This window comes from Caretta caretta, chromosome 8 (genome assembly GCF_965140235.1).
Source record: "Caretta caretta isolate rCarCar2 chromosome 8, rCarCar1.hap1, whole genome shotgun sequence".
Lineage (NCBI taxonomy): Eukaryota > Metazoa > Chordata > Testudines > Cheloniidae > Caretta > Caretta caretta.
Window position 1 is genome coordinate 7,893,927 of NC_134213.1, and position 15,858 is coordinate 7,909,784.

Genomic DNA, 15,858 nt, shown 5'->3' on the forward strand with positions numbered 1-15,858 from the left:
ATGTTTAAACATCCAGAGTATTTTTTAAACAATTAAATTCTTGATAGTGTCCCTTCAAACCCACCACAGTTCTAATAGCCTGAGGGTCTGGGCCGGTGGATTTGGCTTTTTCTGCCCTCTAACATCATTTGTGTCTTGCATTTCTAAGGGGGCAAATGCCCCAGAGCTGTCACCTTGCTTGCCTGTCCCCCAAACCAGCATCGCTAAGTAAGGGGTGTGTGCACTGCCCTTTGGAGGCTAGTCGCAGGCTGCAGTCACGTGATCTTTTGGTATCACCTCAAGATGGTGTCTTGTCAGCAACAAATTAGCAAAAAAAAACCCCAAAAACCCCACCCTCATTTGAATGCCCTTCCTGGAGGTCTTCTGTAAAACAAACTTCACACGTGTGTCCTCTCTTCCTGCTAGCCTGGGGACGGCCTGAGAAAGTGCCCAACCCTGAGGCCTTTTGCTTCCTTTCTCTTATTCTCCCCCATTCTATCTTTTCAGATTTTTCTGAAAAAAGCAGAATGAAATTCCCAGGACGAAGGGTGGATGCGCAAAGCCGTTGCTCAGTCCCTCCTCCCAATCTTCCTCTCCCTTTCATTCCCTCCCCCCAGTCTGCAAACAGTGTGAAAGTGTTGCATGCACAGCGCCACCATCTGCTCTAAGCCAGGAAGAAGAAACAAGTCTGCGGCCAAAATACACAAATCCTGGCAAGCTCCACAACAGACTACATGGAGGGGAAACATTTCCATAGGTGGGTGCTGGCTGGCATTAAACAAGAGAGCACCAGGGCCCGCACTGGCACGTGTTGGCTGCAGCTGACTTTGCGGGGGGCGGTCAAACTGTCCGCTCTTGCTGTATAGAGACCAAGGGAAAATACTCCTACTTTAAAGGTTTGGTTTGTTCCCCTGGGCGAGGACCACACTGTCACTCATCCTCTCAGGGACATGGCTCCCTGAGTGTAGCAGCTGGATCAGACGAACTTACAGCACGGTTTGGCGTGCTTACAGAACGAAGGATCTAATGAGCAGGAAGGCCATACGTATCTTCAGCCCAGGAAAGGGCAGACCCTGGCTATATTGGGTGGGGGCCCTATTGCTGGAGCAGTGAAGGGGGAGGGTTTTGCAATGAGCACAGGGTGACTGAATTCCCCTTACCAACTGCAGAGCAGGGTTGAGGTATATTGGGGGAAACCATCACTGCCTGAATTGCTTCATTTCCCCTTGCCCCAGCAAGAGGCGTTTCCTCCAGGACTACAGCTGAGGATTAAGTGAGTAGGAAGATGGAGCTCTCCTCTTGGTCCAGGAAGGGTCATGGCTCTACCAGAGGAGATTACGTATATCGGTATGGCAGGGAAATACTAAACCACACTGTGCCTGCCAGGGTTGAACACGGCCCCTGAATAAAACTTACGTTGAAGGCATCAGTGTCTTCACGCCTTGAGATTTTGAGTGCAAAATCCATCTTTTTAATAAATATTTCAGTTACTGGTTGATGTGAATTTTGAAAATAAGTAGCCCAGTTCTAAAATGGTAGGGAGTCGTGTAATTTCTCAAAGTTTTTTCTGAAATCCCAATGTCTCTTCAGCTATACACTGGAATGCATTATACTACTTTAATGTGCTGTATTTTTTATTATTGGATACATTTGATTTTTCAAGTACATCTCTATATAAATATATATTAAAAATAACGTGCACTGTAATAAAGTTTAATTAAATTTAAAATCCTTGCCCTTGTCTTCACTCAAGGTTTTAACTTTCTAGCAAGAGGCTCTTCATATTTAACTTGCAGATTGTACAATTGCTTTCCCTTCCCATGGCTCGGCAACGTACCTCTGGATTCTAACTGGGGTGATAATTTAGCCAAGGCAGAGCTGCTCGTGGCACCGGTGCCAATTCCAGGTGCCCTGCTTCTACAGGCAGGGAGCTGGAGTAGCATAACTGAACAGCCTGTACGCCAGCTCTGCGTAAACGAGGAAAAGGAACCACTGCTAAACTCTCACTCCTAATATATTACATCTAAAATGTGCTTTTTATCCCCCCTTACTAGTCTACTACTGAGAAGGGTCACAGGATGCTGAAAACATTCTCAGTGGCTCTGAATCCAAGTAGAGGGACTTAATTCCTCCCTCCCTAATTCCTTTATTAAAACTGATGCAAGTTTCTGTTGGGTTAGGAGAGGGCCTTTCTTTGAATGGCTTTTGCTTTTAAAGTGTGGTTATAAAACAATACTTCAGCAATTTTCTTCTGTGTTCCTCCCCTTCAAACCAGTATATCTAAAGCTGTAAGTCTGGGAAAGTATTTCTTCACCTTTTCTGGCTCTTTTCTGTCTCCACTCACCAACTCTGTATGCAGTGCACCCCTGGACTGTCCTATGACATTAGATGCATTGACTCTTATAGCAGAAAACCTGGGTATGTTTCCCATTGCTCAGGTAAGTGCAACAACAAGTAACTACAATGGAGTAAAAATGTCAAAATTTCAAGGCAACTTGTAGTTCAGCAAAGGTAAGCAACATCAGACTGTGACAGCTCTTGGTTTGGCCATGGAAATGAAAGCTCATCTTTTTCAGTTATTGTCATGCTTTTGAGTGCCCAATTTGATAGCTAGGAGCACCCAGAACTTTAGCAAAGCAGATCCTAGCAATCTCATCTTGGGTGCCCAGTGCCATAAGCCATTAGAAAACATGGGCCTAAAAGCATTTAAGCATTATATGAACAAATGTCCTAGAAATAGGTGGTCTAGACCTTGCCTCCCACTATCTGTATACTAACGCTCTATTTGAAGTACTGCTGCATAGACAAAACAGCTGAGAATTACAACAGCCTCTTTTTATTAGCTTAAGCAACATCCTACCGAAGCTGAGTCTGGTGGCAAAATCCTTAGTTTCAGCTGGGTGCATGGGATGGGAAGGAAGAACAGCATGTGCTGCTAATCACGTCTGTCTTTAGCTTCTCTAGCAAGCCTGTGCTTTTCTACATGCATATGCACAACGTTTAGTGGGGGAAGAGAAGGGGTTTTAAAAGCCAACTGAGGCAAATGACTGTAGCGTTGCTCTAGTCTCCACTTGTGATTAAAACGGTTTCCTAGTAAGTGGAACTTGCTGTGGATAACCTGGGGTGGCGGGAGGGAGAGAACCACTTTCTCCCTCTTCCCCCTCGTTAAAGGAAGAGAATTGACGCAGGGGACAACTGCCTGAACATAAGTTTGGGAGTATTTTAGATCTCTTCCACCACAGCACGCTATTTTGAACGGCTTTAGCGTGGAGAAAGTAAAGATTAAAATCTCATCAGCCTGGCAGCGTTGGAGGAGATGCTGAGTGGAGGGTTTAGGTCAGCAGTCACAGGCCCTGTTTACCACCGGAAGAGCAGTTGCAGTTTGCTTGGAATTTCCATTCTCCACACAAAAGAACTGAGTGACAGGAAGTGAACCAAAAGCCCAGCCATGGACAAACCAATCAAAATCCACAGAACTTTGGCGCTGAAGTACATAGGCCCCAATCTGTGTGAGGAGAAAACATTCATTAAAAGAGAACAATGACCTCCTCTGCCAGCAAGGATATATATTTTTTTTAATATAAAACAAGCAGGGTCTGTAACAGGCGTTGAAAACAGCCAACTTCTACCCTCAAAAATCAAGGGGTTTTTAAAGCTATTTACTGAAAGTTCTGTGCAGCCTAGCAAAGTGTCTTTGCCACTGGTAAACAGTAAGACCACCACATTTGCATATGTGGTTGACACACTGAAGCTGCTGCACACTAGAACAGCCAGCTTCACAAGTGCTTGTGGGTGACAAGGTGGGACGCACAAACTCAGTGAGCCACTGAGTGGCTGGGCCAGGCAATTATTTAACAGGAAACTTTTGTGTTGGCTTTAGCATGCTTAAAAACCCTTCAGCTAGTACAGAATCAATTTACTTTGTTATAACCTTGTTTCTCAAACTAGTAACCTTCAGCAGCAGCAGGTTTAAAGTTATAAATGCAGCTGGCTACAGTTATTGTTAAGCACCCTGGAGTCAGCCTCGAGTGCAGGTTGAGTTTTATGGACGGTGAGCATTCCAGAGGAAAGATGTACGCTTCATTTAGAGGAACTGCACTGCCCATTGTTACACTCCAGGTTAGACCCACTTGATGAATTGGTAACACATTCATGGTGCTCTTGCCATGGGGGGCAGGGAGGAAATTAATAGCAGCAGTGGGTTTCTAACAGCAAAGTGGGAAAGTATACAGGCCCAGATCCTCTTCATAGGTATTTCGGCACCTAACTCCCACTGATTTTAATGTGTATAAGGCAGGCTCGTTGTTGGGCACTTTCACCCACACGATTTCATGCCTGGCTACGTACTCACCTTCCATGAGCAGAGAGCGTATATCCCTGGAAGTACTGGTACCGAGCATACAAGTAGAGTAGCCCACAGACTGCAGCCACACCTAGATGTGAAGCCAAGAACCAAAATCATTACCATGGGGCAGTGCGCTAAATGCTTCACGGCCAGAGTCTGAAGGCTACAAAGTCTGACAAGTAATTGGAAGAGAACAATTCAGCAAAATCAGAATTACAAATGGACCGTGAGACATCTGACCAGTGCACCCAGTGCTGACTGGGAGGCAGAGGCCTACTGCCCTCCCACTATTTACTGGCCATAAGGATGAGTGAGAGGGGGCAGGGGCTGGGGGAAGAGGTGGTGTGGGAGGGGGGCCTCAAGGGAAGGGGGGGGCGCAGGGCCTGGGGGGGGGAAGGAAGCTTCTGCCACCTCTGCTGGGAGGGGTAGTCATGGCTTTTTCCCTAGGCTAAAAGCCATATTTCCACACCCCTCCCTCTTTAGGAGAAATAAATGAATAGCAGTATATTGCCTGAGACCTTTAGGAACTCCTGCACGTCGAGGCCATATAGGAGCAAAGTTTAGCAGCTTAAGGAGTAGGAGGAAGACAGGACTAGTTCATCTCTAAAGCCTAGAAGCACTAACCAGCCACAGGACAATGCAATCACGTAAATGTCTCCCTTGGGAATGGCACAGATACCTCCATATCTTATGAAGAGGTTGGCATGTCAGATTTTCAGTATTAAAATATAGCTGCCCAAACCAACTGAGTTTCATTTAAGTAAGTCTGGCCTTTTTCTCCCCTATCCCCTCCCACTTCCCCATGCCGAAACAGCTCATCCTTGAGCTCCAGGAGGCAGCTTGTTTCCAGCAATTAGCTAGCAATGGTTTGCTGTAAGTGCACCAATGGTATAAACCCAGAACAGTGTCTGGATTTTGGTGGGATTTTTTAATTATTTTACCTTGTTGGAAGAAGATTCCAGCCACCCATAGGACAGACACAAAGATTGGAAAGTATTCGGAGCAGTTCGCCCTGAGGAGAACCAGAGAAGAGAAAGTTAAAACTGAAAGCAAAAGCCCACATAAACCCCCTCTCAGGGCAGTGCATTTAGCAATTCATTTTCAAAAATATATTCGCGCGTAGGCAGGATCAGTTTGTGGTATTATGGTCAACGGGTCCCCTTTCTGCACTGTAGGGCAAATATGCAACATGGGCTAAGGAAAAGCACCAGTAAACCAATATTTGCAGTGCTGTCAATCTTCTGAACACGTGGCCAAAATTAGCATCTCCCTCCAATCCTGAGCAGCAGTGGCATAATCTCCTCTTCAGAGATTTACAGACTAAGGCAGAGGTCATATAGTTTGCCCCAGCCCGCTGGCTTTCTGCATCAGATCTGGAATTAAACATGTGTAAGGTATTTCCCCCCTTTAGGTTATTAATAGGAAATTACACAATCAACTAAAGCGTAAAGTTGTAGGTGTTTAAGAATTGCTCTGCATCACACTACTGTGCTGAGTCAAACTTTTGCTCAACTTTAAAAGTCCCCAAAGGAGCATTCTGGCACCCTCCAGCTCCTTTTTTTTAAATGGCAAAAGGCACTAAATCGTCTGCAAGCAGTACATGATGACGTGTCCAAATGTGAAAAGTTTTACAATTCCATGGACAACTCATCTAAAATTTAGCCAAAATCTTCTCCTCTGGCCCTAGGGGATATGCCATATTTGAGTCAGAAACAGGAGTGCTGCAAATTTTATAAAGCAAATGCATTTTTTAGCTAGAGAGAGAGAGAGCCTGCTGGTTTTCCACTATGAAGTAATAAATCTGTGTTTTTAAAAACATATCAAAGCAGCTCATCTCTCAGAATCAACTGCCACAGAAATAACCTTCCCCAGGTAACAATGATCACATCACTTCCCCTACAAAAGATGCAACAGAGATTCTCAGCCTCACATCTTCTGCCATTCACAGAATTAGACAAAGGTTTGTGGGCTGGAACTGGCCGTGGCGTTTCACGCTTGGTGGCATTTCCGGGTGTCTTAAATGAACTCACGTGAGCATATCTGCCAGTCCACACATTGACTGTTTGCTGAGTGAGAAACTACAGACTATTATCTGTTCAAAATTTACTGCTAGATTGAAACGAGCCGTCCAGTCGTCATCGCAAATCGCAGCCCATGCCTTTTGGCTCCTTGTGGAAGTAAGAGGCAGAACGTGGTTAAAACGAGCACACGCTTCCTCTCCCCTTTTGAATGGAGAAACAACTGAGTCCCACGTTCGTTAGCAGTGTGGCAGACCTGAGCAAGAGCCTGTTTCCAAGGCCTTGTGTCTTGCCCCAGGAATAGCGCTGAGTCAGACCCTCCTTAAAGTGCAGAGATTAAAGAAAGGCGGGGCCTTAGGGTTCTTGAGGCTACAGCCGTCTCTCACTATGCACCCCTTCACTCAACAGCGTGAACGGGAACACAGCCTGGGCAGAATTTACTTCCTGAGCTGGCATGTTACACCTCAAAGGAACCCTGCATGACCCCTTCAAAAGAGGAGCCTGGGAGCTTAAATTCATAACGCTGCTAAACATCAGACAGGATCTGTGGCTGGAACCAGCAGTAAGCCTGAGTGGTGAAGATCTGATCTGGATCAGTCTTTCAAGGGAGATTAGATGTAGCGTCTGGCTCTAGCCTCAGTTTAGGTGTAAACACAGCGAGTAAAGGAAAACTCTCTTACTGAGCTCTGAAGACTCTCTCAAATTCTGGTGGGCCTGCTGTATCCGGGGGGGAGACTTTGTATTTCCGTCTGGCATAGATCACCTGCAGCGCAAAATAGGCTGGAAGAAGAGAACAAAGCTGTACATTGTATGTTACACTCATTACACTAGCCCATGCATTATCTGGGTTGGAACTAAGGGAGTTCTAAAAATAGCCACCATGCTTATAGATTTTAATTACAGTCTATGAAAATCAGACACTATTAATGGGTAGACTAAATAAATACCCCATTTATTTCATGTATGTACATTGTATTGAACAGACTGTATGGCACAGACAATTTAGACTTTGACTCGTGCTTTGCATAGCAATCTCACACACAGCTAGCAGCCGCAGTAACGGACACCCCAGTGTATTCTGTTTCATAACCAGCTAAAGTTAGACACAGCTCCAGTTGCACGCTGCTCCAGAACAATGCAGGACTGCCCACCCCCCAAGTTTGAAAATCATGATTCAGAAACCCCCAAATCATGACATTAAAAGAGATCTCATTATTTTTAGGCCAAAATATTAATCATAGTTTTGGACAGTCTTCTGGTTAATGCCCCTGACAATGCTCAGCATATGTGGGGTGATTATAGGCTGAAAATTCAACCTTAAATGCATACGAATGATCATAATAATTAATGTCCTAGCTCTTATCCTAGCACTTTTAATCAGCAGCTCTCAAGTGAAGTATTGTTGTATCCCCATTTTACAGCTGGGGAAACTGAGGCAGAGCCAGAGTCACTTGCCCAAGGTCACACGCAATCCAGTGACAGAGCCGAGAGCATAACTCAGGTCTATTGAGTTCCAGGCCAGTGCTCTTCCACTAGCCCACATGTCCTCTGGCCCCAGGTCCTCTGTGCTTAGGGTGACCAGACAGCAAGCGTGAACAATTGGGACGGGGTGGGGTGGGGCGGGGGGGTAATAGGAGCCTATACAAGACAAAGCCCCAAATATCGGGACTGTCCCCATAAAATCGGCACATCGGGTCACCCTATCGATGCTCCTGCTTCTCACAACTCGCTTCCCCGAAAGCTGGCCCATCTCCAAGGGACAGGGCTGCCCTGAGAACCTACCTCCATTAAAACTGCCTGACTGGTGAGGCTGCAGTGCAACAGCTGAGCTTTGGGAAAGTGTGTGTGGGGGCAGGGACACGCCCACACAGCCCTGCTCCAGCTCTGACCCACTCCAGTTGTAAAGCGGTGCCTGGCTGCGGAAGGAGGAACCGCAGGCAGCACTTGCCAAATTCCTGAGCACAACCACAGAGCGCCACCCCCGTGATAACACGGCGAGAGTTGGTGACACTGGCAAGAGCTCCCTTCCCCTCAAGCCCTAAGAAAAGGGAGATGTTCAGGGTGAAAGCAAAGAACAGGACTCAAAGGGACCTGTTCAAAACCCACCTCCTCCTTTTGTTACACACAATCAGTGAGGAAGTAGCTGGAGCCTGTGGGATGGACAGCTGACGCATAAGAATGGATCTGGACGTGTCAGGATCCAAGCCCAAGGACTAAGAACACGGATGGTGCCAGAGCTAGAGCCAAACACTATCAGCTGGCATTGGTGTAAAGACCAACACCCCGCCCTGGAAGGATGATTTTTGCAGCTTTTGCAATAAGGCGCAGCAGCTTATGTCTTTTTAAACTGAACTTTGCCAAATTCAACTCTGTGTCTTCTGAGAATGGGTGCTGGCTGCTCCTTTGAAGCCTGTACCCGGTTGCTACACTAAGCAGCACTTTGCATGCAGCTGGGCCACGTTCACCAGGGTCAGATTCAGCTGTTCTCCAGAAACTCAATGCCTAAGCAGGCACAGTCAGGTGCAAAGCATGCAGCAGATGAAAAAAAATAAAAAGTCGGTTTGGAAAAGCACAACCTTGTGGGCTTTCAAGTCACTAAATGCAGTTGTGCACGCACATGGAAATAGGTTAAGAAGCCCTCCCGCCCCCCCACTGTCCTTCTTGCCCCAAGCTTGTTTACACAATAGACACACTGAACCCTAATTGGGAACCTAGGTGATGTAATTCCCTGTTCTTATAGGACAATTCGAATATACATGGGTTCTTCTCTCTCTCTCCAGTGTCATATTCTGATGGGATCCATGTGTCAATAACAATATCTATTATCTTAGAGGCAACCTGCAAAACATTCACTCTTGTGTAGCCATGCTGGGTTTTTAGCACCTGTAGTCTGCAGCCACTAGAGGAAGACATTTACTATTCAGCATTTATATGGCTTTGGAAAGCTATAACGTACTTCACAGTACATACAAAGATACAGCCGCGATCCAGAGCCGTTACAATCTAACACAGACAAGTGATGACCAGGACAATGGTTCAGATAAAGGAAAATACTGAGAGATCAATATAGATGGGCTTAAGGAACAGAAATCAGTTTTAAGGAGGAGAAAGACATTACAGATGAGCAGCGCTCATGTCCCGTATAGTAGAGGAGGCTGGTATAGACACACTTGGAGGAAAGAAGAGATTTACATAATCTGATGTTGTAATGCAACTTCAATAAATATTACTTAATCATAGAATAGAATATCAGAGTTGGAAGGGACCTCAGAAGGTCACCTAGGCCAACCCCCCGCTCAAAGCAGGGCCAATCCCCAATTTTTGCCCCAGATCCCTAAATGGCCCCCTCAAGGATTGAACTCACAACCCTGGGTTTAGCAGGCCAATGCTCAAACCGTTGAGCTATCCTTCCCCCCTACTTAATCACTCTTTTAAAAACACACATGTCCTTATCCAATTGTTGATCTGTTCAGCACATTTCTTCCTATTAATAAGAATTCCGATGTAAATATAATATTGGGGAGGAAACTTACAAAAGAGCTAGAACCCAGTGAATAAGAACTACATCATCACTTTGATTGTGATATGACAAATGCCACTGATGTACCATTCAGCTACAGAGTTCAGTAAAACCCCAAGAAAACAGCCAGAGAGCAGATACGGCTGATATCTTGCCTGGCTATGTACACAGTTCAGTGCTATCTACAGGATATGTGGGGAGAGCTTCAGAAGCAAGATCTAATCAAATATTAATTCCTGTCAACTTCTCTGCATGTCAGTAAAACACAGCCCCCTAAATAAAGGCTGCTTTTTTTCCCTCTCTCTCTCTCATTTTGTTGTCCCCAAGGCACCTCTCAAAAACGTGCAGGCTGATTTAAAGACACTGCATAGACTAGTGCTCACAGTGCTGGATTTTGGCATAACGCTGAGAACATCAGGTGTCACCACATATTCTCAGTTCAGTCCCCTATAAACAGTCAATAACGCATGAGATTAGTTTCATTGCACAACCCTGTTACTGCACTTTTTTTATGCTTAGTCAATAAACAAAGTTTAAACCTGTTACAAGTTTACTTGCACCTGGGAACAATTGAACAGCACGTTCCCATAGGAAACCCCAGGCGCGCAACAAGAATTTGTATAATTAACCATCCCCATCAGAGAGGGCCGCTTGAGAACCCTAGCCCTGCTGTAGGGATCTGAAATATATGCACAGTGTAAGAACGAAGGATTACACACTACAGGTGGCTCTTAGAATGATACATTACAAAACCCACCCCAAGCTTTGCAATAACCCACGTTCAAGCTTTTTCCTCAGAGGCAACTCCCAGAGGGAAGCCAGTTGAATCTGTTCAGACTTTACATTTTTGTCAATAGAGCCTTTTATGCATCTCTGGACAAACACAATATTACACTGACGCAAGGGGGCAAAAGGGGAAAGCTTTGCCCAAAAGAAAAAGAAAACAGAAGCCCACTGTGCTTTCAACACTTCGGTATCAGACATTTGTGTACATTTACTGAACACTAAGCTTCCACCTTTGTTAAACTGTGATTAAGTGTATTAATAACTTACTATCAGCCAAACAACCTTAATTCAGCCTCATCTCATCATCCTCAAAAATGCTGGGAGAAATCTATCTGTTCATCACTGTTTCTCCTCCTTAAGTGTAAGTGTAAGTGTAGACAAACCCAACAGAAAAACTTCCTAGGCATAAAATGATGCTACTTTGCATGACCAAGGCTGTGACCCAGTCCAACATTTGTTAGCAAAGACCTGTAGGTATAAAACTAGTGCTCTGTGACTCACTTTCTATATGCCATCTGCAAAGTGCAAGATGCCTACAGTTGAATACTTCTAAAACCCCCTGGAAAAATTCCTTGATCCAATAATATATGTGTCTCCCTACTTGAGACAAAGTTGTCAAAGTGGAAGCTAGGATGTAGGGGCATTCTAGGGCAGTTGCGCTAAAAAAAAAAAAAGCCTAAATAATAAGCGATTTACTACATCCAAATAGTACAAAAAATGTATAAGCATGTAATCAAACTACTTACAAACAGGCTAAACCCTGGGGTACTTAGACCCATTTTGGTTGGCTCCAGAATGATCAAGCGGGTATTCGCAATGAACCCTTTAAGCATTTACTTTTTAATACCTTTAAACAAGCGATGTCACTGCCAATTACAGACTTCAGCACACACACCCCAGAAAAAGTTAAGACAGTTCACCCTTATTTCCAGTCTTAATCCAGGTAATCTTTACAACCTTATTTCTTCCCAAGGCCTTTCCTCCCCTCTTTCTTGTTGTTCAACAGCTTTTCCATTACACCTGGGTTCACACAGGATTTAACACTGCTGTGTGGGTTGGGGAAGGGCCATGTTGGCTCATTTTAAAACAGATTATCTTTGTTTGATTTAAAACTATCTGCAGTCACTCCTTCTTTTTATAAACTTCTTTTTAGAAACTTCCCCTTATCTCGTTAGTTATTCTTTAAACCAGACATTCTCCCTACTTCATTCCTTTTGGTTTTATCTCATTATTTTCTAGGCCTTCCTTCTACTTGGTAGTCGGGGCCTTTCTTTACAACACAGATTTATTTCCTTAACCAAACTTAAGATAACTTTAATTTTTTTCATATTAGACTTATCCTATACTTTCAATCCCCCTCTGTTTCAGGGACTCTCTGAAATATCTGATGGTCCTATTTCAAACATGAAACTTTCACATTTCCTGAGACCAACACGGCTACAACTGCACTGCATTCCACATTTGCTACAAGGCACTAGTGGTCACCAAAAATCCAACAAAAACATCCCCAGTTTGCAGTTTCTCAGGCTAACCGTTGTAGACATAGGACATAAAACAAGTGTCACAAGTTTTCCAGACAGGGAAAAAACAATGTTTTATGTATTTATTTTTATATTACAGGCACACTTCCAACATTAGCCCATTCTCCCCAAATTTAGCAACATCTGATTCTTCTCCCAAAAGGACATTCTTCCTACAATTTTAGAACAGCAGCAAATTGCTCTTTGTACTGAAAATGCTTTCAAGACCTTAACTACAGAGAAATGACCAACATCTTTAGAATGACATAGATCAGGGGAGAGACTACAAAACCTGAGTCATCAATTGCAAATGCAGGTGAGGTGAATGTTTTGAGGGAGGCAGAATTCCTCTACTCAACTGCAGAGTATACTCAGAGTAATAGAGCAATTAGACCTGAAAAGGCTAGCTCATCTCGGCCAGTGGAGGATTACCTTGTTACACTACACTTTCAAATTCCTTGTTCAGTCTGGTTTTAAGTGTCCCAGAGCAATGGTGCTTCCACCATCTAATAATTCTTACGGTCAGGAAACATTTCTTTAATCCCAGACCAAGCCTACGTTAAAATGGAATTAAAGATGAATTCTGGGTAAAATACAGTACAGGGATATTTCAATTATTCCCCAATCAAGCCTTAAATACCCAAGAAATTTGGAGTTAAGCTTTAAATGAAAAGAAATTCAGACATGCTCAAGTATGGAAACAATCAAGCACCCAAAATGACCTTCACTCTCTCTCCTATAGTCATAAAATGGCTAAAATCATGACAGTGTTTGGGGCCCAGATTAGATTTAAATGATTTCTGAGGACACGTTACTTTAGGCAAGCCATTCATCTGGTTTTAAACTGAACGGTCCTGTTTTCTAAGGTTTGCCACCCACCCAGCACTAGGGTGACCAAATAGCAAGTGTGAAAAATCGGGACGAACGTGAGGGGTAATAGGCGCCTATACAAGAAAAAGCCCCAAATACCGGGACTGTCCCTATAAAATCGGGACATCTGGTCACCCTACCAGGCACTGGGGCAAAACCAGTCATGGTTTTGTCTGGCAGTTGACAGGGGACACCATGTTGAAGAGTGCACTACCCTGCCTCTCTGACTGTGCACATGAGGTCACCTGGGCAGGGCAGGGTGCGCTTCAAAATGGCTTGCCAGGTAACCTTGCATGCGCACATGGCAGCATGGGCAGGATCACGCAGGCCCATGTCATTCCCAGAAGTACCAGATTGCCTGGTGTTATGGGGATCTGTGAGTGGCCAATCTACATTAATTCCACCTCCCCATGGGAAATTAGGATTTCTCATAATTTTTCATAACAAATTTGTCATAACAGAAGCTGACGCATAAAATCTCTTTCAGAGGAACTCATGAACAAGTGTCCTCTTTCAAAACAGCAACCATTTCCCATTGTTTTCAATGGGACTGAGATGACACAATGCCCCTCTGGGAAGATGGTGTCTATCCCTTTTTTCAAAATGGCTAATTGAGGGCACTCTATGGCCTCACTCCCAGTGGGAACAAGGTAAATATGGAAGCCATTTTGAAAGAGAGCAGTTCTTTGTGCAAGTCTCTGTATAGAACATTCTTCAGCCGCTACTTGAAGAAAGAAAAGGAGTACTTGTGGCACCTTAGAGACTAACCAATTTATTTGAGCATGAGCTTTCGTGAGCTCATGCTCAAATAAATTGGTTAGTCTCTAAGGTGCCACAAGTACTCCTTTTCTTTTTGCGAATACAGACTAACACGGCTGTTACTCTGATACTTGAAGAAACTTTCACTTAATGAATATGCAAAATGACCATTAATTCCAAAAAGTGTAGCCTATGAATGAGTTCAGTTAGCTTTAACTGTACGAAAAGTTTGAGGAGTCTGTATCATTCCATTATTAGGATTGTTAGGGACAAAAAATGATCTGACAAGGTGCCAGATTCCTTAAAAGGCACATTTTAAAATGAATTATAACTCCTAAACTAATTAACAGATTTACTTGTCAATTCTCAGAAAATTAATTCTAAACTCTAAGATGAGAACTGTGATTGTAGTGAGATTGCTATATATGAAAAATACAGTGTAAAGAGATTGAATCCCTGCTTCAAGTAAAAAAACCAACCTCCCTCCACCCCCAAAACCCATTCAACTCAACCTTCTCTATACAGCTGCAACAGTCTCCTCCATGATGTTCAATCTGAGGATCTCTTCTCTTAACTCTAATTCCAGTACTCCTTGGACTGGACTAAATAAATTTTCTACCTCTGGTATATACTGTTCAAACACTAGTTGTATGTAGTGTTGTAGTAACCGTGTTGGTCCCAAAATATTAGCGAGACAAGGTGGGTGAGGTAATATCTGTTATTGGACCAACTTCTCTGGGTGAGAGAGACAAGCTTTCAAGCCGCATGGAGCTCTTTTTCAGGTCTGGGAAAGATACTTCCAATGTCACAGCTAAATGCAAGGTGGAACAGATTGTTTAGCCTATTCTAATCTATTCCACCATGTATTAAACTGTGAGGCTGAGAGGACCATTCTCAGAGCTGAAGAGCTCTGTGTAGCTCAGAAGCTTGTCTCCCTCACCAACAGAAGTTGGTCCAGTAAAAGATATTACCTCACACACCTTGTGAATAGTGAATTGATAACGCCGGTAAGTCAACTGTTAGTTTCCAGTTAACATTTCATTTTCATTTCTGTAGCACATGATGAGGTGTGAGGGCTGCAAGTCATTTGAGCTCTTTGCAACTCAAATACCAGCGGTGGCGATGACCATCTTCATCCCGAGCATCCCCGAAACAATTTGCATCATTTACCGCCCAGGACAAAAGCAGCCTTTCATCCCGCACAGCTTGGTGACCCCCCCGCTGCAATGACACAGCGGCAGTGAATGGGGAAGGGCCGGGCACGGTACCTTGCTCCAAGACTCCCAGGACGGTCACAGCGGCTAGCAACGCGATCTGATCCAGCATCTTGGGTCTGACGGGCGTTGGGGCAAAAAACCGGTCCCAGCTCCTGCAGGGGAGTGACTGCGGAGTACGGTCCGCTCCCCCTGCCGTGTGTACACCGCCGCCGCCAGCTACTGCTCCGCGCTAGCATGTGCTTCCTCCTCGCAGCGCTAGTTAACCCCTTGCATGCTGCAGAGCTGTTCCTGGACAGCCGCAGCGACAGCAGGTAGGCGAGTGCCTGGCTCGGGGAAGACGTGGCCAGCCCTAGGGACCGAGGTCAGAAAAGCAAATTCTTGCTCTTGGGGGGGGCGGTGCCCAAAGTCCTTCCTGTGCGGACACAGGCTTGGGAGCGCGCACGAGCGGCCGCCCCCCGGGTCCCCTGCGGAGCCCCGCTCCCAGGCCAGCAGCTCGCGCGGGGGAATCCCAGCGGGCTCTGCAATCGCGTCCCTGCAGCCGGGGGGTGGAAGGACTGAGAGAGAGACGAGCAGGGGTGGGGAAGAGGCAGGAGAAAGGGGCGGGAGCGGAGCCCGTGGGCAAGGGGGAAACTGACCCATCCCCGCCTCGAATGGTACTGGGAGGAGGGTGGGGGGTGTTTTTTCCTTTTCGTGCCTGGGTCAAGGAGACTCCAAACCACACCGGCCAGTGAGGGGTTTGTTTGTTTTATTTATTTAAAAGCTGCAACCTAAAAGCTGGACTCCCTCCCGCGGCCTTTTCTTTGGGGCTGTTATTCTTGGCCAGCTTGAAATACTTAAGACTGCT

General features: G+C 45.1%; 2 protein-coding genes across 3 annotated transcripts in view; one reads left to right on the plus strand and one right to left on the minus strand.

The window, feature by feature from the left end:
• Positions 1 to 1,708, plus strand: part of MGAT4B (alpha-1,3-mannosyl-glycoprotein 4-beta-N-acetylglucosaminyltransferase B) — a 104,171-nt gene extending 102,463 nt beyond the window's left edge. For both annotated transcript variants that reach the window (XM_048860654.2, XM_048860653.2), the window contains exon 15: positions 487 to 1,708. In XM_048860654.2, the coding sequence (XP_048716611.1) occupies positions 487 to 510 (24 nt within the window). In that variant the 3' untranslated portion in view covers positions 511 to 1,708. The remainder of the gene's footprint in view (positions 1 to 486) is intronic.
• LOC125641150 (leukotriene C4 synthase) lies at positions 1,587 to 15,564 on the minus strand. The gene is made up of 5 exons (XM_048860655.2): positions 15,066 to 15,564; positions 7,023 to 7,122; positions 5,266 to 5,336; positions 4,331 to 4,412; positions 1,587 to 3,484 (listed from the first exon to the last, which is right to left on the minus strand). Exons 1-5 carry the CDS (start codon positions 15,121 to 15,123, stop codon positions 3,337 to 3,339), a joined length of 459 nt encoding a protein of 152 aa, XP_048716612.1. The 5' UTR covers positions 15,124 to 15,564; the 3' UTR covers positions 1,587 to 3,336.
• Between the last annotated feature and the right edge of the window lie 294 nt (positions 15,565 to 15,858).

Coding starts and splice junctions, on each gene's coding strand:
- LOC125641150 (XM_048860655.2), bottom strand. CDS start 15,123: ATGCTGGATCAGATCGCGTTGCTAGCCGCTGTGACCGTCCTGGGAGTC. Junction 7,123..15,065: donor CCTGGGAGTCTTGGAGCAAG/GTACCGTGCCCG, acceptor CTCTTCTTCCAG/CCTATTTTGCGCTGCAGGTG. Junction 3,485..4,330: donor ACGCTCTCTGCTCATGGAAG/GTGAGTACGTAG, acceptor CTCCTCACACAG/ATTGGGGCCTATGTACTTCA.